General features: G+C 48.4%; 2 protein-coding genes across 4 annotated transcripts in view; one reads left to right on the forward strand and one right to left on the reverse strand.

Annotated features, from left to right (window-relative positions):
* Positions 1–438: 438 nt before the first annotated feature.
* On the reverse strand, positions 439–3,145 carry LOC131588947 (histone H2B.1, sperm-like). Of its 2 annotated transcripts, XM_058858027.1 has the most exons (3): positions 1,447–3,145; positions 1,016–1,230; positions 439–697 (listed from the first exon to the last, which is right to left on the reverse strand). In XM_058858027.1, the coding sequence occupies exons 2-3, from the start codon at positions 1,181–1,183 to the stop codon at positions 497–499; spliced, it is 369 nt and encodes a 122-aa protein (XP_058714010.1). In that variant the 5' UTR covers positions 1,184–1,230; positions 1,447–3,145; the 3' UTR covers positions 439–496. The 2 variants fall into 2 exon arrangements, with proteins under 2 accessions (XP_058714010.1, XP_058714009.1); XM_058858026.1 differs by having other exon boundaries at positions 1,016–3,145.
* Positions 3,146–3,618: 473 nt separating this feature from the next.
* The window catches only part of MYO1D (myosin ID), a 158,419-nt gene continuing 134,417 nt past the window's right edge, over positions 3,619–27,620 (forward strand). For both annotated transcript variants that reach the window (XM_058858281.1, XM_058858282.1), the window contains exon 1: positions 3,619–3,840. In XM_058858281.1, the coding sequence (XP_058714264.1) occupies positions 3,746–3,840 (95 nt within the window). In that variant the 5' untranslated portion in view covers positions 3,619–3,745. The remainder of the gene's footprint in view (positions 3,841–27,620) is intronic.

The raw sequence follows: 27,620 nt of genomic DNA on the forward strand, positions 1-27,620 counted from the left end.
ATGTACCCTGCCCATCCCTGTGGGCAGCATTTGGAGCTGAAAGAAGGAAGCTGGAGAACCTGGATACATCCCTGGGACTGGTATGTGCTAAAACAAAACAGATCATTCAGTGCCACCACCTGGCACAGCATCACCAGGAATGCTGCTGTCTCCAAGGCTGCCATTCCCCCACAGCTTGGAATAACATCCACCTTTCCTCCTTCTGCTTTTCTTGGCCAAATAGGGTACAATGATGCACCCAGCTGCCCAACAGCCCCCCCAGAGCAGCCTAGGCTAGCAGAGTGAGCTGCCCTTTGAGCATTTCTCAAGGTAGGTGTGTGTGACCACCCTCATCCTGCACCCCTTCCTGGGGCTCACAGGTACCCAGCCCAACACCTGCTGCTCTCAGTGCCAGCCCAGGGAGGAGGCTCCATTAAACAATGCAAAAAAGTACTTTATTTACCAAAACCACATTAAAATATTACAAAGACTGTTCCATCCTGCCTCAGCTCATGGTTCAAGATCCTGGAGGAGGCTTGTAGAGCTCACGCAGCAGCACCAGTTTCACGGCCAGCAGGACTTCACGGTGGCCAAGGTGGCTCCTCCTGCCATAGCGGGACAGCCGAGAGGCCTCCAGGGCCACATCCCCGAGGAGCTGAGGATTGTCCAGCCAGGCCAGCACAGAAGCCACCAGGCAGGAATCCCCAGTAGAAGACTTCTGTGGGGAGAGCAACCAACAGCATCAGCACAGCCATCATCCATAGGGCAGCACAGCTGGCAGCACCCAGCCCCACCTCCAGTTTGGGATCACAGAATCACTCATGTTGGAAAAACCCCATAAAGAGCAAATCCAAACATTCCCCCAGCACTACCAAGGCCATCATTAATCCACCACATCCACACGTTTTAAACCCCTCCAGCAATGGTGACACCACTGCCCTGGGCAGCCCTGCCCAGATGCCCCCCAGCCTGGGATATGCCAATGAGCAGGTGGAACTCGGGAAGCAGGAGGACACCCCAGCCAGCCGGGACTCACCTGGTTTAGGAGCTTGCAGATACGGGCAAAATAAGCCACTTTCTTCTTCTGTCTGTGGACACGGAGGCAGCGGAGGCTCTGCCAGGCACATCCCTCTGCTGCCTCCGGGGGCTCAGGGAGGGCAGCAGCACCGAAGGGGCCGTGCAGGGCAGGGGGTCCTGGCTCCATCGCTCAGTGCTGGGGTTACACACACACTTCCCGTGGCTACAAAACCTCTGCCGAGAGAAAACCACTCAGGGGCTGAACACACTGCTGCCCTCACCCTGTCCTTGCCAGGGCACTAATTAGCATCAGACAAAATAGGCACCTACAATAACACCAAAGCTATTCAGTGCACTACATAAAGAAGGCCAGAAGCCACCCCCTCTGCAAAGCTAAACACACCAGAAATGCAAAGAAGATATTTTAGGAGAGTTTTCTTCCCAGCTCACCTCTGAGAGCTCCTCCAGTCTCGTCCTCCCCCAGGAGCAGAGAGGGAGCCGGTGTCTGCTGCCTATAACCAGGGGGGATCATTGCCTCCAGCTGCGAGGGGAGGGGAGGGCCCCACGCAGCTGCACGGGTGGGGATGGAGAGGGAGACAAGGACAGGGACAACCTCACAGCTGCACCCTGTCTCCTACACTCAAACCAGCCATTCTTGCCCAAAATTCTTTTAGGTGAGGCTGCGTTTGCTCTCAGGTCCCCCCCGCCCCAGCCCCATTGCCCTAATTAGTATAATTAATGTAATTAGTCTGCCATGCTGGATGTGTGAGGGACTTTTTATGTGGTTTATTTTGCGTTAATTTGAGGGGGTTCCAGGGTTTCACCAAGTACTAGAGTGAGCAGGGTCTGGGGGACACTCAGGGATGCTGGGGGCAGGAGCTGACCCTGTGGGGTGGGGTTACCCTGGGTGCAGGATCTGTCCTGGCAGGGGTCCCGGTGCAGAACCCTGTTCTGTGATGGTTGTGACATCGGGTACAGCAAAAGGGGGTCAGTGTGTTCCGGATGTGACCCCATCCTCAGGGAGATGAGTTTTTGAGGGGGGAATCCCTCGGGTGCAGCCCCCCCACCCTGCTGGGTGTTTGTGGGGGTTCTTTGGGGTGCAGCATCTTTCCCTGCAGGATACGGGGTGGGGCTGGGTGTCCCAGGACAACGTGGAGAGGGTGGGGGATGCTGGGATGCAGGATCTGTACCGGGGAGAAGGGAAGGAGAAGGTGTCCCCTGAGTGTGGGATCCAGCCATGCTGCGGGATGGAGATTCCAAAGGGTGCAGGATGTGACCCTGTAGCACATCCCAGTGCAGAGCCTGCCCCTCAGGTGGGGAGAGGGAGTCTCTCCAGATGAAGAATGTGACCCATTAGCACTCTGTACGAAGCGTGTGGGGGGCTCCCCTGGGGCAGGATAGACCCCAGGAAGGAAGATTCCTCCGGGGGGGACAGCAGCCTGCAGCCCCTCATCCTGGGGGTCTTTCCAGGTGCAGAATGAAGCCCCTTAGCACCCTGTGCTCTGCTGAGGGTGTCTCTCCTTAGGTGCAGGATGTGATGCTTTCACACCCTGTGTTGGAGAGGGGACTCTGCTGGGTCCAGGATACCCCCCGGGAAGGAATTGTTCCCCTCTCAATCACATCCTCCCCTCCTCAGAATATCCTGTAGCCCCCCACCCTGAGGGTCTCCCCGTGTGCAGAGCAATGGAAGTAGCCCAAGGCTCGCTCTGGTTCTGGGGTGCCCGGGTGTTGCAGGGGGAATTCCTGTGTGGTTTATTCTGCATTAATTTTAGGAGGGTTCTGGGGTTTCAGTGAACACCGGCGTGAGCAGAGTCTGGGGGGGCACCCAGGGGTGGGAGCAGGACCGACCCTGCCGAGTGGGGTCATGGGGAGGGATTTCCCTTGGGTGCAGGATCTGCTGTCCTGGCAGGGGCCAGAAAACACCCGATATTTGGGGTGTGAGTGGGCTCCTCTGAGTGCAGAACATACCCCAGGCAGCACAGCCCCTGCTCCAGAGCACACATCCCCCATCCCGGAGCTCCCGGTCCTTTCCCGGGGATCCCCGGCCCCAGGCAGCACAGCCCCTGCTCCAGAGCACACATCTCCCATCCCGGAGCTCCCGGTCCTTTCCCGGGGATCCCAAGCCCAGGCAGCACAGCCCCTGCTCCAGAGCACACATCCCCCATCCCGGAGCTCCCGGTCCTTTCCCGGGGATCCCCGGCCCCAGGCAGCACAGCCTCTGCTCCAGAGCACACATCTCCCATCCCGGAGCTCCCGGTCCTTTCCCGGGGATCCCAAGCCCAGGCAGCACAGTCCTTGCTCCAGAGCACACATCCCCCATCCCGGAGCTCCCGGTCCTTTCCCGGGGATCCCAAGCCCAGGCAGCACAGTCCTTGCTCCAGAGCACACATCCCCCATCCCGGAGCTCCCGGTCCTTTCCCGGGGACCCCCGGCCCAGCCGTGCCGCGATCCCCGCCTGCAGCGCGCGGTTCCCGCCGCCAGGGGGCGCTCCCGGCCCGGCCCGGCCCGGGGCCGCCGTGGGCGCTGCGGCCGCCAGGGGGCGCTGCTCGGAGCCGCCTCACGGCCCCGGCCCCGCCCCGCCGCAGGTGACACCCCCACACCCCCCACACCCCCCCCGCCCGGGGAGCGGCGGGAGCGATCCCGGTCCCGATCCCTGTCCCGCTCCCGATCACCATCCCAGCCTTGGTCCTGTTCCGATCCTGCTCAGAGCCCGGCCCGCATCACGGTCCCGGTCGTCCCAGTGGCCGCCATGGCGGAGCAGGAGAGTTTGGAGTTCGGCAAAGCCGACTTCGTGCTGATGGACGCCGTCACCATGCCTGAGTTCATGGCGAACCTCCGGCTGCGGTGAGTGAGGGGCGGGCGGCGCGGCCCCCCCGCCCCGGGGCTCGACGGGTCTTCCCCTCACACCCGGCCCGCTTGGGATGCACTGTGAGGGACTGAGGGAACCGAAACCCTCCCTGAGCCTCCTCCGCCTGCTGCCCCTCCCTGCCTGAGCAAACCCGCATAAAAGTGTGGATTTTTCTCTAAAACGGAAGAGCCGGGTAAAGATGAGGGTGCCCAGGGTCCACCAAGCCCTGTGGGCTGTGGGGGCTCAGTCTCCCCTCTGGAAAATCTCCCTCCGGAGTCACCTGCCTCAGTGCCCACCTCCCTCATCTCATGGGGTCATGGAATGGTTTAGGAGCGAAGAGACATTAAGGACTTCACTTTTAAATAGTGCGCTGTTGATCTTCCCCTATTTCACAGAAACTCAGGGTGAGTTGGGTTGGAAGGGACCATAAAGCCCACCCTGCCATGGACAGGGACACCTTCCACTGGCCCTGGCTGCTCCAAGCCCTGTCCAACCTGGCCTTGGGCGCTGTCAGGGATGGGCATCCACAGCTTCTCTGGGCAGCCTGTCCCACTTCCCTCTGCCAGGTTTCTCGCCTATGCTGGCATTCTGCACAGTTGCTTTGGAGAAAAAAAAAAGAGCAATAAAAGTCACCAAGTCCAAGGTTGCTCCATCCTGTGGGGGCATTGCAGCTGCTCGCTGGCTGTGGATTTGCTGTGTTAACGTTTCTTGATCTTTATGGTTTTATTTCACGTGTAGATGTGGTGGGTGCTGGGAGGATCCACATTTTCCTGCCTGTTCCCTCTCAAGCACAACTAAATCCTGGGCAGCACTGATAGAGGACAGCCAGGGGACCCTCAGTCTGTGGCTGATTTTCACTTTCCGTTATGAAAAATTCATGGGAGCTCGTCCTGATAAACTCTTATGCCCCTGCTTGTGCAAAGATTTGATAATTGCCAAAGGGAAGCCTTCTCGATAAAAATGTGACTTGTTGGCTGGGTCCCACCCCTGTTCTGCTCAGGTTTTCCTGCCTGTTCCTGTCCTGCCACTTGTGTTCTGGCGAGTATTGGAATCAGTCATTTGTCAGGCCCCTGGTGTTGTTGGATGCACCTGAGAGTGGCTCTGGCAATAAATGAGACGTGGGCTAAGCTCTCTCAGGAGGCTTCAAACTATTGAGGAAGGAGGATATTAAGCTTTTTCAGACAGTTGTGCTGCCTCCTCTGTGTAAAATCTGTAGATTTTGAGTTCTGGCTGCTTCAAAATGCTCAGGAATTTCTGTGCTACACAGCTACAGGGTGTACCTGTGCCCTGAGATGCTGCAGGGTGAGGGCTCGGATCCTGGGGGATGTAATAACAACCAGCATACTTAATGCTTTTTTCCTTTTATATTTTGGATTTCTATTTGGGCAGAGAGGGCATTTGTGTTTGAATATAAGAAAATAATAAAGAGAATGGTTGAACTTTGGACATGATTTTAGATTTAAATGGATTTTGCAGTGCCTCTAAAAGTTCAAATTTGTTTCTCGTTTGTACACTCCATGACACTGTAATTGTATTAGAAAGGACTTGCATGCAGTATCTTTGTAATTAGCAGGAAACTTGTGTGTCCTGGTTTATTCTTGGAGTTTTATTCTTTGGTTAATGTGTACTAGAAATCTAAATGAAGTATTGGAAATGGATTGATAGCTTAAAAATCAATTTGGCATGTTGATTGCCATTAGGAATCCATTGAGAGGAGCCTTGCAGGGACAGACTTTGCTAATTTTGTATGAAGGGATAAGAAGAACAAGCCAGCAGTCCTGGATTCTTTCAATAAATGTGCAACTTTATTTTTTTCTCTGTGCTGTTGCTGATGGTGCCTGAGGGTGTTGCCAGGACATCCCTGCTGTGTCTGATACACCTTGGAGGCCCTGTGTAACTGCAGTGCCTTGGTCACTGGCACTCAGACCTACCCAAACCCAGGCTTATCCTCTGACTACAGTTCAGACTTGAGTTCTTCTCACCCAGCCATGAGCTCTGCCTGAGCTTCAAGGGTATCTGGTGTCTGTGCTGTGGGAAGAGCAAGCTTTTCTCAAAAGCTAATTAATACTGGTAATTTTTCTAACCTTGGTGCTGTCATCTCCTGCCTCTAGGCCTGTCTGCACGGGGATATTTGGGAAAGCTGATGTGAATTTCCCAAAAGTGTGGCCTTTCAGTAAAGCTGCTGAGCTCTGCCAGGTGTTGGGCACTGTGTGGTGGCCCTGGGCTGCTGCCCTGGCCCCACTGCTGGTGTTTTACAACACTCAGGCAACACCTGCTGCTCACATTTTACTGCTCTGGAGAGGGCAATTGACTCTTGGTGCTGACACGTAGGAATTGTGTGAGACCCAGCCCAGGACCTGCTCAAGGGTTGGTTGTGTCACTGTGGAGATGGCAGAGTCCCCTTTGTGCTGGTCGTGCTGCTGCTCCATCATTGAGTGCCCATGGCAAGTTTGTTCAGTTTACACTTGGATGGGCTCCTCCCTACTCCATAAATCCAACTTTCTGCCAGAGCTATTTTTGTTTGGGGTCACTGGCTGACCCAAGACGGGCTGTGCTGGATTTAGTTCCCAAGTGAGCCCAGATGTGGGTGGAATTGAAATCATACCAGTTTCAGTGCATGCAAGGATATTTCCCCAAGGATGTCTCTAGTGGGAAAAGAGGAATGGTGAAGCTGCACTTTTCATTAATGTAGTATTTGAATTTAGTGGTGTTGACATGGTCTGGATGAGTGTGCCTGGGTAGGTGGTGGATGCAGTGTGAATTTACTACCTCATCTCCCAGCTGTGGTGTTCATGCCCAGTTATTTGTAGGTTTGAGTGGTGATTCAGCAGGGATATCACCATGTCAGTATCTTTTCATGGCTGTCTTACAGCTACTTAATGAATGTTTCTTTGGACACTCAGCAGTCACTGCGTGTTACACATTATTGTAAATAAAAGTCATCCTGTCCTGAGTGCCCTTCATCCCAGCGTCTGGTTGTGATTCTTAGTCATCAGAATAATGTAAAAAAAAGAAAAGCCAGACTATGGGAATGGTCTGTGTGAACTCAGTAGCTTTGTTTCTTTATAGTATCCTCCAAAACTATAACAATTGTTTCTGGAACACTCATAAATCGGAATTATTAACCAGCTGTATTTGGGGGGTTTGTGTGTCAGCAGTTGCCCATCATCCCTTCAGTGAGTGCCTGCTCATCTCTGCACTGCTGCAGGAGCAATTGACAATTCCAATCCCAGGACATCAGGTTAATTGAAGGACTCCTTAAAATAGGGAATCTTTTTGTGTCCAGCAACTCTCTGGTCCTGCCACTGGCAGGCAGGTATTTATCTGTAGTCAAATGTTACTGCTGTAAGTGATGGGAGAATGCTCTGGACTTGGTAAAACTCTTTATTTCATTGCTTTTGACTTAACATGACCATGAGTGTTCCATGGCAGGTGGAGTGAGATGGTGCTTGTGGAAAGGGAGTATTGGTCTGGCCAGAGCTGCTCAGCTTTTGCAGAAATTGTGGTGTAAATGAAACTATTGAGTAAGAGAAGCAGGAAACTGCACCACCTCATTTTCTTCATGTCATAGTGAAAATTTCAAGTAGTAAAAGTTACCATTTTTAATTTACTTCCTTGTAAGGAAGCTTATTTTTCAGAAGTATGAAATATTCTGGTTTATCAGGTGATACCTTGTATTACGCTGCAAAGACCACTCACTGTTCTGTACAGCTTGCATTTGTCTTGACAAACAGATCAAACCTCAGAACATTAAAAGTGGGATCTGTGGAATGCAAAGAGGGAGTTCTTGAATTACGTTGTGCGGAGCAGTTACTCCTCACAGGGTCTCAGGTGTGTGCCAGGACTGTCAGATGTGACCCATCCGCTCTGTGCCGGGCAATAGGATCCTGTGGGGGCCCAGCTGGGGACAAACCCAGCACCCCTGAACCACTGGGAGTGGGAAACCACATGGAAATGCAGGGGAAAGCAGACAATTACACAGGGCAGCATCAGGGCAGCCTTTGGGGTACTCCCATGTGAGCTGTGTGCTCGTGGTGTTTGTGTTCCCACATCTGCATTGCGAGCAGGTGCTACCTGACTCATCCTCTACTGATTTCTAGCAAGTTGCTCATTTTTCAGAAGCATTGTACAAATCCCCCCTGGGAACACAATAGATCTGTGTCACCATTATTAAAGAATTCAAGGATGTGTGAAAGGAAGACAGCGAGAGCACCTGGTGATGTGTAATGATTGTAAAATGAATTTGGGGTTATTTTCCTCTACTTTTAAGTACTTCCAGCATGAAAACAGCTGTAGAAGGCTGTACTTCCTACTCAGATAGTTCCTGGTCATCTCAGCCCACCTGAGCCTGGAGTGCTGCAAAGACCCATGGGTTAATAGTCCAACAGTTGTCTCCCTTTGCACAGGGTGGCTTCTGGCCTCCTAAAGCAGCATTTCATAAAAACACAGCTCTGTGTTCACTTAAAAACACATCAAACTATCTCACAAACCCCAGAATTTTCAGATTAAGGCAACAGTTCTAGATCTGTATTTATTACAGGTCCATTTGAAACACAGATAATATTTGCTATCATTAATAGTTTTGGCATCAAGAATCTATACTGAAAATCTGGTTCTCCTGAGAATGTGCTGAAAGTATTTGGTGTTGAGGGAAGTGTTTACTGCACAGGCAGGGATGAGGCATGGGCTGGAGCCCTAGAAAAGGGTTGGAGCAAACTGAATGGGGAATTGGGCTTTAAATGCTGCAGAAGGATATCTCGAGGGGTTTTCTTGAGGCAGTTGTGTGGAGGTTGTACTTTTTGGACTTCTGTCAAAAAAACCCCATTTTTTCTCTGGATGATGTGGTGACTTGAGGCCATTCTTTAGAATCCTAAAATCAGAATAGTTGTTGGAATGGGTTGGAAGAGACCTTAAAGTTCATCCAGTTCCATGCCCATGTCCCTTCCACTGGAGCAGGTTGCTTCAAGCCCCTGGCCTAGGATCCTTCCAGGGAAGAACTTTAAGTTCTGAAAGGCCAAACTCCTGTTCTACCATTCAGTGTCCCCATGATCTGCAGACTGGGTTGTTTTTCTTTCCTTTTTCATGTCTGGAAAAGCAAGCACAAGTATTGGAGTTGAACAAATGCTTTAATTTGTCCCCATCTTCAGGAAATGGGTGTCTATGATCCATTAGGAACAATTCTTAGCCCAGCTGTGCGTTCCATTTGTTCTTGCTCGGTTCCACGCCCTTTCTGCTCTTCCCTTGAAGAACCTCACTTGCAGTTTTGGAGTGAAGGGTGCTGTCTGTATTACACTGATATTTTTACATGGACTTCCTTATCTTTTGAGCACCATCTTAAACATTCATATTTGGGGTTGAAATTGTGGTGGGAGAGGTTTGGCTTCCCATGTGCTAATAAACTGTATTTAATCCCAGCAGAGGAAATATTATGTGAATGCTTGGTTTCATTTGTGCTTTTGCTAATGAAATATTCATGCTTCACAAACAAGCTTTTCATGCCTTTAAGCCATTTTAATTTCCTCATTCTAAACAGTTATGAATATTTGAATTCTTCATGTGGTGTTGGATTAAAGAGCTGCTGGAAAGAGGCTGCTTTTTCCCTGGAGAGGAGCACCTGCCTCTGGGTGCTGCAGGACACTCCTTGCTCTACTCAGGCCAGCAGCAGTTGAATCTCATCAGCTCTTCTTGGCTTCCTCAGGGTTGCTCAACCTGCAGAAGCTGTCTCGTGTCACAGTTTGGAATGAATGGAATGAAAAATTCCCCTTAGTCCATCAAAATTTGACTTATGAGCTTGGCCTGGGGCCAGCCTGATCTTCAGAGATGGAAAAGGCCATCGATCTCACTTAAAAAGCAAATCCCAACAAGAGGAGTAGCAAAGGGAGAATCCAGGGCAGCTTCCTGACTCCACAGGGTCTCTTCAGCCCATGGACACCTGGAGCTGCTGCAGGTGTACTGCAGGATTCCTGACTGGAATTCCCATGAACCAGGCTTTGAATCAGGTGATGTCCAGCCTGGAGTTTGTTTTGCCTCCATATGTGCTGAGTTTATCTGGTTTCACTGGATCTTCCTTAGCACATCTGCCCTCCCTGCCTGATGAAAGCCTCCTTAGAGGGAAGTTTTACAGGAGTCTTTTTATAGCAGCTGGGTGGGGGAGTATTTAAATACTTTTAGCACCTGGGTGTTGACTAATATACGAGGTCAGATTTATGAATGAGATCAGTCTTTCAGGGTGCCTTGTACTTCTAAATTTGTGCTGTGCCTCAGACTTGCTGGTCCTGCCTCCAGCTGCCTTTGGTCCTTGCCAGAGCACAGATAACAACATTTAACTGTGGGTAGGTAGCAGCAACTTGGAGAGGGACATCCATGGCACGTGGCATCAGATGTGAAACAAAAACCTGATAGAACCAGTGAAGTAACCAGAATGATGGGGAATTAGCTCAATAGGAAATGCTCTTTCTTGCACTTTTAAAAGTCTTTTTTCCTGCTGTTTACAGAAAGTATATCTACAAAAATCAGCTGGTAATTTAGGAATTCCTCAGCAGCCTTTTGGCTTTCATCCTTACTCTGCAATGATTTTGTAGATTCTGATGAAGTGCTGTGGGTCCTGATGCTCCTCAGAGTTGCAGTGCATCTGCTTGGGATGCTGTCAAGTGGAATCCTGTTCTGGTTTTTGACTACCCCACATTTGAGGTGGTTTGTGTAACCTACATCATCTTAACTGAAGTGATCTGTCGTCACCTGCTGAGTTTCACCAGCTGGCACTCGACTCCAAGATCTGCTAAACTCCTACAGTAAATATTTGCTAATACTTCCAATAAGTCTCGTGGCCTCCTTTAGTCAAGAGTCCTCTGCATTGACTTCTGTTCAAAAATCTGCCTCTCCAGGTGGCTTTACTGATCTAACACTCACCGAGCCCTTGCATTTCTTTGACTCTGCATTTCTTCTGGCTGAGCAGGCTTTGACATCACCTAAACTTAGTGATATTTACTCAAATTCCTTTAAAGATGCAGATCTCACGAGGTATTTGGAGCTACATCATCTCTCTCTACATCCCTGGTCATGATTGCATCTCTTTATGGAATGAAGGAATTCTGAGACTGGGGGGAAGGAAACAGATGTCTGCACATAGTTTTGCCTGTAAGTGTGAAACAGGGGAGCTCTGTGTCCCCTGGTGGCAAATGCTCATTTCCAGTTCTCTGAAGCAAAAATACAATTTGTAAAGAAGATTTCTGTTTCTTTAATGGATTTTTTTGGTGAGATGTGATGAGATCCCAGCTCCCAATGCTGCTGTCACATGCTGATGTTCCTGTATTAGACCAGGTGTAAAAGTGTTCACTTGTGGTGTTTTCAAGTTCTGAAGGAACAGTTTGGCTGTGAGGCTGTTCTGTCTTTGGGAGTGAAAAAGGGGCATTAGCTAGACTTAACTTTTTTTGAAAATACTTTTTCTTCAGATCTAAGCCATTAAACTGTTCTTGAGATAATGTCTGTCTTTGGCTAGGAATGAGGTTTTTCTGGTCTCTGACTTGTTATCTGTGGCAGCAACACCCAGAGCGGTTCCTCTGGGTGGTGGTTTAGATGGACAGCAGATACTGTCCTGTCAGGGCCCAGCTGAGGTAGGAGGAGGGGGATATCTTGGAAAGACCTTTTAAATAATGTAGTTGTTAATGATAAGCCAGAGGACCCAATCCTATCATCACTGGTGCTCTTGCAGTGCTCACCTTCTCAGGCTCAGCAGCAGAACTGACTGGGGCATAACAAGCCTGCTCTTGCTCTAACTCTTGGTGGTATTTTCCATTCTTCCCCCAATAGTTTCTGAGCATTTTTCTATGCAGACTCCAGAATTTCTCCTTGAACAGTACTGGAATATTTGTTCATCAGTTTTGTTCTGCTGAAGCATTTTGCAGCCCACGTTTCCTGGCTGCTGGGATGCTGCTGACATTTCCCTTCTGGGTTTAAAAGTTGTCAGTGACCTGCCCTATGGCTGCCACTTGCCCAGTGACACTTCTGAGAATATTTTCTGTTGGGCTGGTCTGATCCAGAGCTTTATTTCCAGAAAAATGTACCACTGGGTGAAAATATGGCATCAAACCAGTTCCCTGTCCCTGCGCAGCCACTTACCTGCCACGGTGTCATTTCTCAACCTTGGATGTTTCCTGCTCTGCTCCAGTGAGCCAGACATTGACTCCCACTGTCTCTCCAAGAAGTGTTGTCCACCTCCCTTCCTTTCTCCTGCTGACTTGCCATATTTCTGTAATTGCAGTACCCTCCTGGTCATTCTGGGTGACTCCTCTCTCCCCTTTCTGTACCTTCTGTGCACAGCTGGACGCCTCTGCCACTTTCCCCCTTGCTGTTGATGCCCCTTCAGCTCCCCAGTGTCGTCTCTGATTTTCCCAGCCTTGCCCTGTCTGTCAGCTGGAATTCCCTGGGGCTGGAGTGAGTGAGCTCCTCTGTTCCTCATGCACTGTTCTAGGTCTTTGCATCCCTGTGGTGTGTCAGGCCCAAGCCTGAGCCATACATGGAGTCTTGCCCAGAGTCACCTCACACTGATTTTTGTGCTCATTCCTTCTCTTGACAATCCCCCTTTCCCACAGAGCTTGTTCAGAGTTATCTACAAATACTGCTTTTGCTCTCAGTTCTAGCTCCTTCACCTATCTCCTTGCCTCCCTCCTGTTCCACCTCAGAACACAGCTTATCTCTTCCCTGTGTTTATCAGTTTCTCCCGCAGGACTGATCTGTGCCATGTCTGTCTGAGAACTTTCTGACCAGCATTCCTGTGCTTTTTCCTCAGTTGCTCCTTTTGGCATGCAAGAAGCACCATATAACTTCCAGCAAAGACACTGCCTCCTCCCACCGTGTGTAATTTATGGAGCCCACACAAAGTGTGCCATGGCAGGAGGTTTGGAGTGCTGCAATCACTGATTATCAGTTCATCTGCTCAACTCATTTCCTGGCTCCACACTGGATCCCAGCCCACTGAAGTTCTTTTTCTCTTGGGTCTGGACAGAGCCTGCCCTGATGTTATCCTGCCTGAGGTTGTTCAGGTAGAAAATTATGTGATCAGAGTATCTTGATATGTTCCTGGTTAAGGTTGATGTAACTTAACTTGAGAAGCCTGAAGGCTCATTACATCTTCCTGGGAAACAAAACCTGCAGATTTGTGGTGGGACTCTGCAATATGCAGGGTGTGATGTGCTGTTTGGGATAGTGGCTTAACTCCATCTCCAGACACAAAGGATTTTTGCCCTTGCCCCTGCATCTTTATTCACATCAAGCCAACTTGAGCCATGTTTCACTGGAAGTTCTGACAGCCTTGGAATAAATCCCTTCGTTCTGGGGCCCCTAACACAAAGGTTTTCTGTCCCATTCTGATGGAGAGCAGGTGTGCATGGCTACTCCTCAAATGAATTATACTTTGAGGCACCAGCTGAAACTTTCAGGAAAGGTTCCCTTTCAATATCTGCCTCCCATTACAGCATCAGTGCCTTCATCACTGCTCTGGGGTTTGTTTATGGTGCCCAGGACAAACTCCCAGCAGGGAATGAAAGGGAACTCCAGCACTTCACTGCAGCGCCCTGCCCTGGGAGCTCAACAGCCAGGCAGGAATGAGAACCCATCTTTTAACAGCTACTGGATGGCAGCAAAGGCTGTCTCACCATGAATAGCGAAGAAAAACAAACTGAAACAAAAAATCCCCTTTCCCACTATAGGAACAGCACAGCTTTCTTTGGGGAGAGCTCCTCCATGGCATTTGGAGGGGTAAAAACCACTGTGGCTGTGAAAGCCTTCACACCATGGCCATCAAGTGCACAATGAAGCTTTCATTCTCCACATCACATCACTGAGATGTTTACACTTAAACTTTTGCTGTTATTCAGATTGCTACACTGCAGCTAAATAGGTTATTTTGTTTACAAGAATGAATGATAACGTAAATTTCACCTTCAGAGGAAAACTCCAGCTGTGGTTCTTTGAAGGCCTCCCCCTCCCCTGCACTGTTTATAAAGGAGCTGGATATGGAGTTTATAAACATCTGGCTGGAAATGGTGCCTTCCACTGCTCCTTAATAGCACCTTCTTCGGGTGTTGTTGCTTCTTGATCCGGGCTGTAAAGACCAGGGGAGCAAACGAAAACAGGCTCAAAGAGCTGTAAATGTATTTTAGGCCCCAGAAGAATCCCAAAATATGAGACCTGGAGCACCAGAGTCTTCAAGTGAACTTGCTTAGAAAAGTGGTTGCCCCTGCACTCTGCAGAGAACATCCTCCCTTGTTTGCTTCTCAGACTGTCAGGAGGACACCGTGCTGCTTTTCTTTGTGCTTCCAGGGGCAGAAGAACCCCTAGATTCTTTTAAAACTGGATGTAAACACCTCCTTGGAACAGTAGCTGTTAAACTTTGTTGAAAAGTGCTTAGCAATGACAAAAAAATGTTATTTCCGAAAGGATCTCTAGCACTGAGGGTTTTTTTTTGCAAATCAAAGTCCAATTTCACCACAAAAATGTCCCTGTAACCTCTTATAATTCAAAACATATTCCTTGCTTTTCAAAAGCACAGGCAAATAACCAGGGAGCCTTTCTAAAATAAGCCCGAGGTTGGATGTTTGACTTTGCGGACAGTGCTGCTGGTAATCAGTGTTTCCTTTTTTGAGTTTGCCTGTCACAGTGAGAAAGGAACTTTGCTTTGTGTGGTTTCTGACCTGTTCCAGGTGAGGAGAACACGAACAATGCCTGTGCTGCAGTACTGGGGTAGAAGCAGGAGTATCCCTTTCCCTTATTTTCCTGATAAATGTAGCATTTGTGTCTCCAGCAAAACAAACAATGGAAATCTTCTCTTTGTTCTTGTTTTTTGGGCCGTGCTGCATCCTGGCTTTCAAGGATGCAGACATTCCTGAGCTAGACATCTCCAGTGTCTGGCAGCTGGTTCTCTGACTGTGTTGGTTACAGAACTTAAACCCCTCTGAGGAAATGCCAGGGAAAAGCAGATCTGTGTGAAGTGTAAAGCTTTTAAACCTGGTATGAAACCCTGAGAGCTGGGCTTGGTAGGAAACTGAAGGAAACCTAAATAATTTTGAAATTATTTGGGCTGTTTGGTTTCATTTTCCCAATTGGTCGATAGAAAATGTTTTCCATTAAGGACTTACATTTTTTGAGACTTAAAGGAGGGGCTGCTTATTGTCAAAACAAGTCTTCTTTTCCACCAAGTATCTTGGCTGCCTGGTTTGATTTTTGGTGCTATCCCCGTGTCCCTGCAGGCAATGGGGGGGAGCTGGTGCCAGGCTGTCACCTGGAATGCTGGAATCATGGGTGCTGTGGGGTTTGGATCTGAGTGCTTGTGCCCTGAGGAGCAGTGCCAGGCTTCAGCTGGCTGGCAGGAGTGGGAAAGCCAGGAAAGAGTGATGGGGGACACCCATATCCTAAAAGATGCCATGTGTATCATGTCCTGCCATGCAGGAAACCTCAAACCACAAATCTTTCATAAACCTAAAGAATGCCTGATTGTTTCTGTCCTGCTTTTCTGCTGGGTTTCTGGATCTTGGATGCTCTCATGGAGGAGCCAAGGTGGCACCTGCTGCTCTCTGGATGAGCCATTGGAGCAGGAAGATGTTCACTGTTCCCAGGGCTGCTCTGAGGGGATAATGAAGGGTTTGGGGCTCTGCTGCCAAACCCACATTGCTGTCAGTCACACCACAGGCTGTGATTGACTTCAGGGCCAGCCCAGATGTGTTGCTACTGAATTTAGGGAGAAAACTTCTGTCAGTCTTGATCTTCTCCCAGGAGTTCTGTCTGTAACTGATTGGTAATTGGCTGCTCAGGTGCTTTCCTGAGAGGCTGTTATTAAAGTTACAGAGCAGACCCAGTGCAGATGGACAGATCACTTGTTCTAGTGTGCAAACTTTGTTCTAGTGGGCAAACAAAAATGTGTTGTGTTGCAAACTTTGTAGCTGAATCATGGAAACTGTAGAATTGAGACATAATATTTCAAAATGTTATCCATCTGATCCATCTTAACCTTCTGCCTTTGCCGTATTGCCCATGAAAAATTAGGAAAAAATAACAGAAGTTAAATGCAGTAAAACTTGGTGAATTTTGAAGACATTCTATGGCACCTTGACCAGATGAAAGGAAACATTTGCTAGGGCTACATTTATTAATGTGCACTTAAACCACAATAAATCACAGGAGGGATAAGTGAGCAGGTTCTTACAGAAAGGCTGACTTGGTCAGTGTCAGATTTATGTTGTACAAGGGATGTGGGAAGCTCAGTTAAGTAGTTGGATCAGTATTTGCTGGGGTTTTTTTAATCAAGACACCTTTGCTACCTTTTTTGAAGGCTCCTCTTTACCTGTCCTTGGTTATGTGACATAAATCTTGTGCTGGCAGTAATTCCCACTGCACCTTCCCATCCTTTGTGCAGTTCCAAAGGATGTTTCACCTCAAGTGCCAAATTCTCTCATATCTTGATGAGCAGGGTAAGCCCCAGAACCAATCTGGGAAAGCTTACAGGGGAAAATATCCCCACCTCCTACCTTTCACATGTAGATGTACAGGCTGGCCTTGCTGAAGACAAAACCAGCAGCCTCTGTTTATCCTAATGAGGTTTTTGATGTGGAAACTGATAGCACTAATGGCCAGATCCCAAATAATTTACTGTGTAGAAAAGTTGCCCAATTGTGTCCACCCATCTGGTCATCCCTGTGTGTCACATGGAGAGTGTGAGCCTTTGATTCATTCCCTGAGTAATGGAGTGCAATGGATATTTTGCAAACTCTAAGTTTCTGTCACTGAAGACAGAGATTTCTTTGTGTTTTGACCTGGGTTTTGATACTCTTTGTATCCTCCACTGCTATGGGTGCCAAATAGTTTCGGTTTTTTCATCGGGGGGAGAAAGCAGCTTGAAAAAACATCCTATCCCATATCAGCTACAAACCATCCATTTATCCATGAGGAAAGGGGAGCAGCAGTGTGACTGAACAGCACTGGCAAATGCAAGCATTCCCTGGTTTTGTTCTGCTCTCTGATGTTTAAACCTTTCAGATATTCTGTGGTTGTTTCCAACTTCACAGTGATGAAAGCTAAAAACCCCTTAACGAGGGTGAGGATGGTTGTATTCTTTTTACTCTAACAGGGTGTATTTTAAGAAAACACAATAGTTATCATGATACACGTGGAATAAATCACAAGTGGTGAAATTTATTTCTCAGACTTGTTTTTGCCTCCCTGCTCAGTGCTGCTGCCACCATCCTCTTGGGTTGTCTGGAATTAACTTCTCCTGCCATGGAATTTTCACACCAAGGACTTTGAAATTGCATCTTTCACTCAGAGGTGGAAAGTGGAGTAGTTTTCAGTCCCACAGAAATTTTGAATGAACACAGAAACTAATGGCAGCAGATGGATTTTTATGGAGTGGGGAATGTCAGAATTGCCCTAGACAGGAACTGTATTGTCACACAAGAACTCAGGGGTTTCAGGAGGGATGTCTGTGCCCTTAGGTGCTTCCAGGTGCTGGTGTTAATGCCTGGGAACAGATTTGGCTGGAAGAAGAATCTTTTGCTTCTCTGCTCAGGATCCCCAAGTGCCTTTCAGGGTGGGAACTGGTGGCACAAGGTGATGCTGGGGGTCCTGCTGGTGCAGGGTGACAGACCTTCCTCAGCATTCAATTCCCACTGACCCCCTCCCTTCTCCTGCTTGCCCCATTAGAGAGCTCAGAGAAAGTCTCAATGGACACCTTCTTTTCTGAGTTGTTTTATCATAGAATGTTAAGGGGTTGGAAGGGATCCCTTAATCCCATGATGGGCAGGAACACCTCCCTCTAGACCAGATTGCTCAAGGCCCCATCCAGCCTGGCCTTGAACATTTCCAGAGTTGGGGCACAACCTCCCTGGGAAACCTGGTCCAGTGTCTCATCCTCAAATAAGAAATTTCTTCATAATATCTCACCTGAATTTCTCTTTTTTCAATTTGTACCTATTCTGCCTTGTCCTGTGACTGCAGTTCATGACAAACAGGCCCTCTCCAGGTTCCCAGTAGCCCCTTCAGACACTGGAAGGTGCTGTGAGGTATCCACACAACCTTCCTTTCCCCAGGCTGTGTTAATGTTAATTGTGTTAAAGTTTCCTTTCCAGCCTGATTCTCTTGGCTCAGCCTTGGAGGGCTGAAGGCCCCTGCTCTCAGCCAGCTCCTCTGGGACCCAACAGTCTTACCCCAGTGCCAGTCCTTGCTGTGCTGTTCCATTCTCCAGTTATGCTCAGGATTAATCACTTTCTGGTGCTTCTGGATGCCACTGCAGTGTTTGTCACTCATTTGCTTCAGGGGTTTCACATTTGCAGAGTGGAACTGGCCACTCTTAAACATACCTTGGATTTTTCTTGTTAGATTTGCCTTGAATTGCATCACAGAGAAATTGAAATAGCAATAAAAAACCACTTCCTATTAAGTGGATACCATCTTGTCTCGCTGTGACTTGCTTTCTTACCAAGTGTATTGTGGGATCTCATGAAAACTTCTTTGTTAGATCACACTTGTGAAGATACTTTAGGCACTTTATTCCTAATTGCAAATATAACCATCCTCTGATCTTAATCAACAATTTGCTTTAAAATTTTCCAGCTGAAAATTAACTCCCTGGCAAACTTGGCCAACAGAGTGGCAACGTGAAGGTGGCTTTTTTTTCTCTTTTTTTGTTATGGATGTAGTTCCTTGGTTTTTGTGTACAGATATGACTGTGGTAGGGGAGCACTTTGGGATTTCCTCCAAAGGTAACTCATGTTTGCCAGATCCACCTATAGCAAAAATAAGCCTGGCCATTACAGAGTGTATTATTTAGGCTACTGAATATTTTATCCAGTAGTCAGTGAACTTGCCCTGGTAGCCTCTATGGGTTAGTTTGTTTTCTTCCACATTTATCCACCAAAGAGCAGCAAAACCCCGGTGTGAGGGTGGAGGGTGTCTCCATGCTGGGTTTTGCTGCTCCCCTGCTCTCCCATCTGCCATGGTTTTGTAACTGGGAGTGGAAATTGCCCCAGGTCACCTTTGAGAATGCAATACTGTTATTCCTGCCAGTCCTCTGCCTCCTGGCTGGTTTCTGTGGACCTCGGACTGGTGCTGGCAGCAGCCTGTGGGAGTCCTGGTGGTTAATGAGTGTTAATTTCCTAGATAGTGCTGAGTTATCTCCATTTCAGTGAGAGTTTCGCCTTGCAAAACCTGGTTGTGGGTGGTGAACTGGGGTAGCTGCATGTCACAGGAGCTGTGGAGCTGATGGGATGGGCCTGAGAGAACCGGGGGAAACACTCAGTCTGGAATCTGTGTGGTGTGGATTCCTCAGAGAGCAAGAACTGATCTGACCAGGGGAAATGAGTGTCCCCCAGCTGATTAGCACTGCCACCTCCTCTGAGCAGCTTCTGAAGCATCCAGAGGCAGGGGGCAAAGTTCCTCATGCCTTATCCAAATCAAGATCTTCCTCCAGGAGCTTCATCACCCATCGGCAGCAGCATCTGCAGCTGGGCCTGGGGTGGGCAGCTGTCAAACACTGCTGTGATGAACTCCACACAACTGCAATAGAAGTTGGAAAGATTTGGAGCTGCAATTTATTTTTTTTTTCAGCTCAAGACACTCTTTCCCATTTTTTTCTATTCTCCAGCACTTTGTTGCTGACATCTTTGTCCACCGGCCCTGGTCCTTTATAAGCACTTTGTGTGGAGCCAGGAGCAGTTGCTTTGCCGTGTCTGTATCACGGGTGTTTACAGAATTCCTTTTGAAATAAATGAATGGTTAAATGGTTGAATGGAATGTTTTCTCCACTTAGGGATTCTGTGGGTGAAGTTAAAGACTTGGATCTAAACAAAAAGTGTGAGCTATGCATTTCCCAGGATGAAATTGCCCTGGTTACGGTGCTTCTTCTGCTTCCCCTGCCCACCCCCGCAAATTCACAGTTACTTCTTAATATTTACAGATATTACTTCCTAAATGGAGATTGTTATCAATGCTTTAGTGCCCCCTCAGGACTGCAGCAACAGGGTGACCTAACTGGGTTCATTCCTTCCTTTAAATTCCTTCTGTCGAAACGGGAAGAATTCCTTGGCAAGGTAAATGTTTCTGGCAGGATCCCACCTGTTCGGGGGCTTCCCTGGATGGTGGTGCTGGTGTCCAGGGCAGGAGGAGCTCTGTGGGGATTCATTCCACCCCTGGAAGCTCCTGCTCCTGCCTCTGCCCTTCCCTGGCGCTGGCAGGGCCGGCTCGGTTGTGTAACGTCCTGCAGGAGAAGCGGCTCCAGGACCCAGCTCTGCGGCGGTGATTAATCGGGGAAACATCTCACAACCTTAAATGGCAGCAAATTTATTTTGGCAGGTGGAGACTGAGAAAGTCCCCGCTGCCACGGAGGGAGTATTGCTGTGAAGCACTCAGATCACATTTTGTTTGCCCTAACACATTCTCTGGTCTCAAACTTTTACCATTGCCCTGAAATCTCCTTTTCACACATCTTTGTGCCAAGATTCCCAGCCAGGTCAGAACATGGGGTGATGCTGTCCCAGACCTTCAGTGAGCAGCAGAGGTGCCCCAGAGAATGCAGCTCTCGTACCTGTGTGTGCAGGTGAATGGTCCCTGTGCAGGGCTGTGCTGCCACCACAGCTCTGTGCTCAGCTCTGTCTCTCCAAGCTTTATCAACTGGCACTGCAGATAATCCCACATGTCCTCTGGGGGACTGGGCAGGATGAAATCATGTACCAGCCTGCCAAACGGAATATTTCAAATATTATTGTTATAATTTTGCAGAAGGTGAATAAGTAACTGGGTTCATCTGAGAGAGTTCTTTAGGAGTGCCCTGGATTAAGACTGGGTTTTAGATTTAGTGAGATAATAACCCATCTTTAAAAGATCCTTGATAAGCCAGTGATAAGGGAGAACTGATTTCTCTGAAAATTTAGGTAACACTCAATATCTGAATTATTTTTTATTCAAAAGCTCCAAATTCTCAGCACTTCTTCTGTATATTTTGAATTGAAATTTAGTTTTGACCTGAGGAATAGTCTGCTGGAATTTTTCTTTTTTAATCTCCTTGTTGGCCAACATGAGTTTTGTTGGTGTACCCATAAATTTCATGGAGTTTGTTTATTTTACTGAGCCTCTGTTCAGGGCAGAAAATACATACCTAAACCTAAATTTTATATGCTCTAGAAAACTCTCAGCTTCTCTTTCAGATTGTAATGGTTAGTTAGGACTAAAAATGGCTGTTTCTATCATGTTGCTATTGCTCAAGGGTCTGTGTCCTGCACTGGCTGTTGTTATGGGAATGTTCTTAATTCTTAAATTAATTCTCTCTTTACCAGCAGAAGTGGTACCATGTGTTGTTTGCTTCCAACCCTGTGCTAAAGCAAAGGCATCAGCAGGGAGGAACTGCACACCACTGAAAACCCCGAGCTGGTGTTTGCCTTTAAAAAACCAACAGCACAGATTCGAGACAGTCAATCTCTCTGCACACAGACGAGCTGTTAGTCTGGCAGGATGTAATTCCATTTTCCTGAGTAGTTTGATTTCCTTTTGGCCTGTCTGTGCTTCAGCTTGTCACTGCTCTTGTGCTGAATTGATGTTGACTCTAAGGTACTTTTCTGAGTAATTCAAACAAAGAATATTTGTGAAAAGATTGTGATTTGCTTGTATCTATAGCAAATGCAGGCTATGAAGAGAACATATAAATGCTGAACTTCTAGGCCCATCTGTACATAATTTTCCAAGTCCCATTTTATGGCTGCACATGGTGGCTGCAGCTCCTAGTGCAGAGAACCAGCTGGCAGCCACTGTTCCTTGGTTTTTAATAGGGGATGAAGGCACAACACACGTCTGACACAACCCAGAGACTGCCATGGCTTAAGAGTTCTTTCAGTTTACTTAAAATCTTAAGGCAAGTCTAATTTCAGGCATGTTGATTTCCTCAGGAAGCTTTTGTTAGTTTGGTTAGTGGCCACATTATGTAAGATACAATTATTTGGCCTCAAAGTAGTGATTTCAGCAAGGGAGCAGTGTAAAGCCAGCTGTGGGCTGTGCTGTGGCAGCACCATTCCAAGTGACACAGGTGAGGTGTGGCCATAAAGGCTCTGGCTCCTTGGTGCCTGTGCCTTATTCTGCTCCAGGTGCCTGTGACTGTCCTCAGTGCAAGCAGGGAAATCAGAAACCAACCAGGAAAATCTCGTTTCATGTTTTCTGGAGGGCTTTGTGCTGCAGCTGGTAACTCCCATACAACTGCTATTCATGGACACACTCCAAGAGGTGCCACAGCCAGGCTGACTCCAGAGCAGCCCCTGGGGAATGTCTTGGGTGGCTTTGCCACCCTTTTTGTCTGGGTCAGACCAGAGCTGTGTTCAGAGAATCAAGCACTCTGATTCTGCTGGCACAGTAGCCACAGCTGAGGTGTTTTTAAATCTGTTTTCCTGATATTGAAAAGAATTGTTAGGAACCTCCTTAAATTCTCTTTAACCAGCTACTTAATTTTCCTTGTTGTTTCTTTTTTTTTTTCCTTTGCCCTAGATGGAGTCAGTCAAGGCATTCTGGAATAATTTGTGTGGAATTGACAAGCCATGTTCTGTCGCACACAGCTTTCCTTTGAGATGACCTTTAAGCCCTGTATTAGTTGCATTTCCATTTAGGGAGTCCTTGAGCTATTGGATATTATTGTGGGGGGAAAGGCTGAGATAGAATCAGAATTTTCAGTGTTTGCTTTCTGATAGTAAATTGCCTTCTTGCGTGTCATCCAAGAGTTCACACAACCAGTACTCCAAACTGGGCTGCTCTCAGAGGTGGCAGCAGCAGCAGCTCTCGGGCTGAGGATCTGTGTGGGACAGAGCAGGGACACCCTGAGCACAGTGACAGGGGACACAGCAGTGGTGCAGTGACAGGGGACACAGCAGTGGTGCAGTGACAGGGGACACAGCAGTGGTGCAGTGACAGGGGACAGAGCAGTGGTGCAGTGACAGGGGACAGAGCAGTGGTGCAGTGACAGGGGACACAGCAGTGGTGCAGTGACAGGGGACACAGCAGTGGTGCAGTGACAGGGGATACAGCAGTGGTGCAGTGACAGGGGACACAGCAGTGGTGCAGTGACAGGGGACACAGCAGTGGTGCAGTGACACAGGACACAGGAGTGGTGCAGTGACACAGGACACAGCAGTGGTGCAGTGACACAGAACACAGCAGTGGTGCAGTGACACAGGACACAGCAGTGGTGCAGTGACACAGGACACAGCAGTGGTGCAGTGACAGGGGATGCAGCAGTGGTGCAGTTACACAGGACACAGCAGTGGTGCAGTGACACAGGACACAGCAGTGGTGCAGTGACACAGGACACAGCAGTGGTGCAGTGACAGGGGACACAGCAGTGGTGCAGTGACACAGGACACAGCAGTGGTGCCCTGCTCACGCCCTGCTCAGGCTCTGGAGGAGGCAGATCCCTGTTGGGTCATTCTGTCCCTCTCCCTCAAACATGCAATTCTGGGACAGCAGAGCTTGGCAGGATCTTGATTTTATCAGGAGCTTTGGACTGTGCCTGTCAGTGCAACTCTTGAGTTTCACTTTAGTGTCTAATCCTGTTTTGGAAACTCACTTCCTTTTCCTCCTCTTGTGCCATTTTATGATTTAGATGCACTGTTCTCATGATGTTTCACTACTGTATTGAGCATAAACTGTGGTTTCCTCTGAGTTCTCCAGCATTCACATCCACAGCAGTGAACAGGGATGGTCCTGGGGCTCGGTGCTGCTCTCCCTGCAGCTCCTCTCAGCCAAGCCCTCCTGCTCCTGCACCTTCCTCTCTGGCTCTCCTGGACAGAGCTGTCCCGGAGGATGCTCTGGCAGCTAAGTCCTAACAACTAAGAACAGTCCTGAGTTCCAGTTCAGTACCTGTGTGAACATTTGAAGTTTCTCAGTCCTAAGACAAAGCAGGGAATGTTACAAACAAGTGCAGGAATTAACTTGCTTTAAAGTGTTTTTCCTTCTAAAGCTTTCATGACTCTGGGAGGTGGCATGAACTCTCATCTTAGGAAAGCTCAGATTAGTATGATGTGTTCTAAATACTTGTCATGTATTTATTTACTGCTGATTTATAAAGTATTGAAGGGATGAACCAAGGCAGTGACAGCAGACAGACGAGCTCTGCCAAAGTGGCTGAGGGGTTAATTTTCAAAGTCACATTCCTTTACTGAAGGTACCAGCCTCACACTGGTTTTGTAGTGCAGGAGGGTGCAGATCTTTCTGCTGCAGGGTTTTGTGGTCACAAGTCACTGAACCTGGTTTACAGCTATTTTTACTGTCTTTATTTCCTTCAGATCTATAAAGGATGCTCGTGCTCTTAACGTCCTAGTTTTTGCTGTTACTCTGTGAGTGCCAGCTGTGAGGGAGGTGCTGCTGTAATTGCAGCTCTGCCTGGGAGTGCCAGCACCTTGTGTCCTGCTGTCTGTCAGCCCTCTCTGTTTGAATCCCTTGTTTGGAGGCCTCCCTGAATGATCTGTCAATAGCTGAAATAATACCTTGATCCCAGAGCGTGGTGCTGCCAGAAATGCCTCTTGCTGGCCTGGCTGGCCCTGTGTTACAGCTAATAAATAATCTGTCCTGGTGCTCCCAAACTGCCCTTCCTGTGCCTTCAGAGTGCATCCTCAGCTGGGATGGGTACAAACCATGGCTTCATGATGGGAGCACCAGCACTGACAGCAAAGTCTGGCTGTGGCTAAAATTGTGGCCTAGCTGGGCTTCTCTCTTCATTTTTGTCAGCTGTGGGGTGAAGACAGCTGTCTCTAACCATCTTCCCTTCTTTTTTTTTTCTTTTAATTAAGCATGGGTACAGTGTGAAGAAGAGGCAGGAACATGAGGGGGTCACGAACCAATTCAGGGTTCAAGAAGCAGCAATAAAAGTGCTATTATGAATGAGCAATGGCTTGTAAAGGGCTTCAGTCTGCTAATGTAGGTTACTGGGTTGATACCATTGCTTTAATAACGGTTCTTTCGTCTGGTTAGATGTTTGGACAGTCCTTTCGGCTTGACTGTGAGGGATTGGTCCCTTGTGAATTTTGAATTATTTCTCCAGGTCACTTTTCCAGTTGCAGAACCTGTGTAATAACACTGAGCTGCAGAGCACACTGCTGTTCCTGATCAAACTGGGGCGATCACAGCCTCAGTAATTGCAGTGGTGTTGATGTAATTATCACCCAACAAGCTGTAATTTGAAAATGGGCCCCACTGCTTGGCCCATGTGGTGTTGTAGTTTGGAAGCTTTTAAAATACTGATCCCTTTGTTTTGTTATATGCTGCTTATATCTGATCAGCCTGTGATGAAAACCTCCCACGTGCCCTTTGCCTTGTAATTAGACATTTACAAACAATGGCTGCTGTGGGGAGAGTGCAGCAGGAGGCTGTGTTTAAACAAGCACTCAGTGCAGTTTCTGTGTGTGCCATATGCTGTGTGCTGGGCTGTGTATCAGCAGCTGGTCAGTGTTTGATCCAGTGCTGTCCCAGCACTTTGGGGTTTGCCCTATGGAGGCTGCTGGGGACAGAAGGAAGAACAGTCTGATTCCTTTGGCGATACAAATGTGGCACAGCCAGGTCAATCTCACCTTGCTGCTCATACCAGAGTGTCTTAGGTACCTGTTCTCCCAGGTCTCTTTGGAAACAGGGTTCAAACAGGTGATTGGAAAGGACTTTAGGAGCAAAACAATCTGAACCCACCCAGTTAAACCAGGGATATGAGTCCTGGCCTCGTTTGGAAGTGGTGATCAGTATGTGAGGAGGCAATAATTGATCAAAAACTGTCCCAGATTTCTGCATGTCCCCCTGGTTCATGGAGGTGATGGTTTATGTTGTGTGTGTCATTACACTATTTGAAACTGAAATGGTACTTTATGTTCTCAGTAACACCTGGGTGTCAGCACCCACTTCTTTCCTTTACTGAGGAAGATGATGGGCTTAAAACAAGATAGTCCAGCAGCAGCGAGTTAATGTTTAGTGGTAGTAGTATCTGGTTTATTTCCTGTACATTTAATCTTCAGCTGCCCTGGAGTGGGTGATCTGGTTGCAGATTAACCACAGTGCTAATAAAGGTGCACGTGAGCTCCATTCAGAGGCAGCTGGGTCCTGGCAGGGCACAGCAGCTCAGGTGTGGAGCTGGGAGAACGTGCCCGTGCTGCTTCCTCAGCCTGTGGAGCTCCAGCTTGTGAGGCTGCAGAGCTGGGGGGGCTTCATGCAGAGAGGTTTTGGCCTTTTGCCACTGTATTCCCTGAGCAGGGATCCCCTGAGGGAAAGAAACTGCAGGGATCTGTCAGGAGGTGATCCCCACTTCTGCACTGTGGACACCATACAGGAGTTACTGGTGTTAAAATCTCTTTATCCAGTCACTGGAGACCTGGTCAGTGCAGTTGATGAATCAACCCCAAAACTTCAGCTGCCTGAATGCTGGTATCCCAGGGGAGGTTTGGGCTGGTGAGCCAGGAGCAGGGCTGGCAGCTGGGAATGCAGAGACCTGACAGTGCTTTGGTAAAGCAGCTTTGGCCTGAAGGGCTGCTCAAACAGGAGAGATGGAAGCTGACCTGCACAGGTACCCTGTGAGAGCAGAGTGTGCAGGTTACAGAGCTCTGGGACTGTGAACAGAGCTCTCCAACACATCCCTGATCAGGACTGCTGCAGGTGCTGGGCAGTGACTGCTGAAACCTCTGCTGGGCCAGGGGCTGGGCTGGTGGGGGGAACAGGAACATCCTGCAGTGGTCACAAAGCTGAGGTAGCTTGTGTCAAAACAAGCTTCACAACACCGGTGGTGCCCCTGCAGAAGATGCTGATCCCAGTGCATGCAACCAAATTATCCAGAGCTGAGCCATTCATTTCCAGCTGAGTAATGGGCTGTGAATGTCAGGGTCAGGGTCAGCACAGAGGGTGATGAGAGGACACAGAACAAACTGTGACACCAGGCACCAGCTCAGGGAGCTGCATGAGATGCCCAGATGCTGTGGGAGGAGGTGCAGTCAAAAAAGCAGAGGAAATGTTGGTATGACTTTATAAAATATGAGCAGGGTTTGTTATAATAAGTATAGACAGGTTTGTGTCTCTGTTTTTAATGTGGGATAAGTGAGAAGAAATGGAGATGGTTAATGGAGTGTACAGTTACAAGTGGTTTGTGGAGGACAGTAAATCAAGTCTGAATTAATAAACTAAAAGTGGAAGCAAATTCCCAGACCTGAGCTGATGGAATTACACTGTGTCTGTTATCTCCTCTCCCCAGCTTTCCTTCTCTCCCCACTTTTGCTCCCTCCCCATATCCCCACCAAAAAAAGGGAAGGAGAAAGAATTTAAGGCCTAACACTGGTGAGGCAGCACTGGGTGGGAGAGGGGAAATGGTGAGAGGGGAAATGGTGAGCTCTCCTTGCTGGCTGGGTGCACAGGTGGGATTTTGTTTGGACAGATTGACCTTGGGTCCTGGGGCTTCCACTCAGTGCTTGCATTCCTTGATTCCTTCATCTTTGGCTAGTGAGGATTTGTTCTCTTCTCCAGAACTGGGTGAGCCACAGCCCAGATGAGATATTTCCAGAGTCCTCTCCGAGTGGTGTTAAACTGTTTTGGATCCCCGATCTGTCTTGCTTGAGGTTACATCAACAGATCTGGACTAAGAAAAGGATTTTTCTTGTCTCAGGTTACTGGACAGTTTAGGGGGGTTTTTGCATGGCCCATTTCCTGGAACTGTTGGCATTTCCACTGCTGAACTGCGATTATTTTAGCACTGAGAAAGACATTTCACTCTTCAAATACCTTCAAAAGACGA

This window comes from Poecile atricapillus, chromosome 27, assembly GCF_030490865.1.
Source record: "Poecile atricapillus isolate bPoeAtr1 chromosome 27, bPoeAtr1.hap1, whole genome shotgun sequence".
In the NCBI taxonomy this organism is placed as follows: Eukaryota; Metazoa; Chordata; class Aves; order Passeriformes; family Paridae; genus Poecile; species Poecile atricapillus.

What these genes read in the sequence shown, in the direction of transcription:
- LOC131588947 (XM_058858027.1), bottom strand. Translation starts at nt 1,183, where the DNA reads ATGGAGCCAGGACCCCCTGCCCTGCACGGCCCCTTCGGTGCTGCTGCC. An exon ending in TCTGCAAGCTCCTAAACCAG is followed by an intron (nt 698 to 1,015) that starts GTGAGTCCCGGC and finishes CTCTCCCCACAG; the next exon opens with AAGTCTTCTACTGGGGATTC.